This window comes from Pteropus vampyrus, unplaced genomic scaffold (genome assembly GCF_000151845.1).
Source record: "Pteropus vampyrus isolate Shadow unplaced genomic scaffold, Pvam_2.0 Scaffold426, whole genome shotgun sequence".
NCBI lineage: Eukaryota > Metazoa > Chordata > Mammalia > Chiroptera > Pteropodidae > Pteropus > Pteropus vampyrus.
The window spans coordinates 275,403-276,637 of NW_011889207.1; the positions used below are offsets into that span (position 1 = coordinate 275,403).

General features: G+C 59.4%; 1 protein-coding gene across 1 annotated transcript in view; it reads left to right on the top strand.

The window, feature by feature from the left end:
* The window catches only part of LOC105306163 (protein S100-A7-like), a 14,528-nt gene extending 13,578 nt beyond the window's left edge, over positions 1-950 (top strand). Inside the window, exon 3 of the mRNA XM_011381076.2 lies at positions 763-950. Within this exon, the coding sequence (XP_011379378.1) occupies positions 763-927 (165 nt within the window). The 3' untranslated portion in view covers positions 928-950. The remainder of the gene's footprint in view (positions 1-762) is intronic.
* The last annotated feature ends 285 nt before the right edge of the window (positions 951-1,235 follow it).

Below are 1,235 nucleotides of genomic sequence, written 5' to 3' on the forward strand. Positions count from 1 at the left end.
TCGTGGGCTTCATATGCTGGCTTGTCATCGGGATGTGGGACATGACATGTGTGGCCAAGTTGGCTGCAAACAGTCGTTGTAAGGTGGCTGCACGGTGGGTGCCACCACTGGAGGGCGCTCCACCCGCCCCACTGCCTCCAGGAGCCTGGGGCCCATGCGCTCAGGCCCTGCCTCTAGAGGCTCCCGCTGGCCTCCTGAGACCAGAGGCAGGTGATGGGGGTCGCTTGGTGACAGAACTGACCTCCTTTCTGGACGACGGGAAAGCTCATTCACAGAGCTTTTTCTATCTGACAATTAGATTGGACCGAACTGGTCACTAAGTGGCCGTTATGAGGGACACAAACACTGGACGGGCGCATAGAGGGACCTCAGGGTGGGATGATTCGGGGGTAGAGAGTGGGCAGAGGAGGCCGAGCACGGGGCGAGGCCGCATGTGGGTCCCTGGGGGGAGCTCGGGCTGTTGGGGCCCTTGCCGGGAGGGGTTCCGGCTGGAGACCACCCACCCACAGGTCACTGGTCAGTGTGGCTCTGGGCAGAGCACACGCACCCCGCCTGGGTCCCTCAGTCACACTGGCGCGTGGGCCAAGGACTCCCCCTCAGGGAGCTCAGGCTGATGCTCACACCACCCCCCGCCCTGTGCTCCTCCAGCGCCCCCTCCCCCACAGCCCCAGGTCCTTCTGTCCCGGCTCCGCCCCCACCCCCTCCCATTCCACCCCCGACACCTGAGGATGAACTTGTCTCGTGTTGCATCTTCTCCCACAGGACAAAAAGGGCAAAGATTACTTGTCCCACATCTTCGAGGATAAGGACCAGAACAAAGATAAGAAGATCGAGTTCTCCGAGTTCCTGTCCGTCGTGGGGGACATCGCCACGGACTACCACAAACAGAGCCACGGAGCACCGGCCTGCTCCGGGGGGAGCCAGTGAGCCCAGCCCGCCAGAGCCTCCTGACACCCACAAACAATAAAGTGTTGTCTGAAATTATTTTTCGTGTAAATGCGTTTGTTCCCCGTGTCCGTCATTCCTTGTTTGCCACCATCCAGAATCCCCATTTCCAGAGGTCGGCTTCATACTTAGCAAAGATCCAGTGGGGGTGGGTCCAGGTAAACGCATAATGGGATTCCGCAAACAGCGCGGTCCGGACTCCAGTCATCACCTCCCGAGCAAGAGCTTTATTCTAAATTAATGCCGTTCACGTGGACCAACCGGCTCCGTTAAACCACATCTAAGAGCAT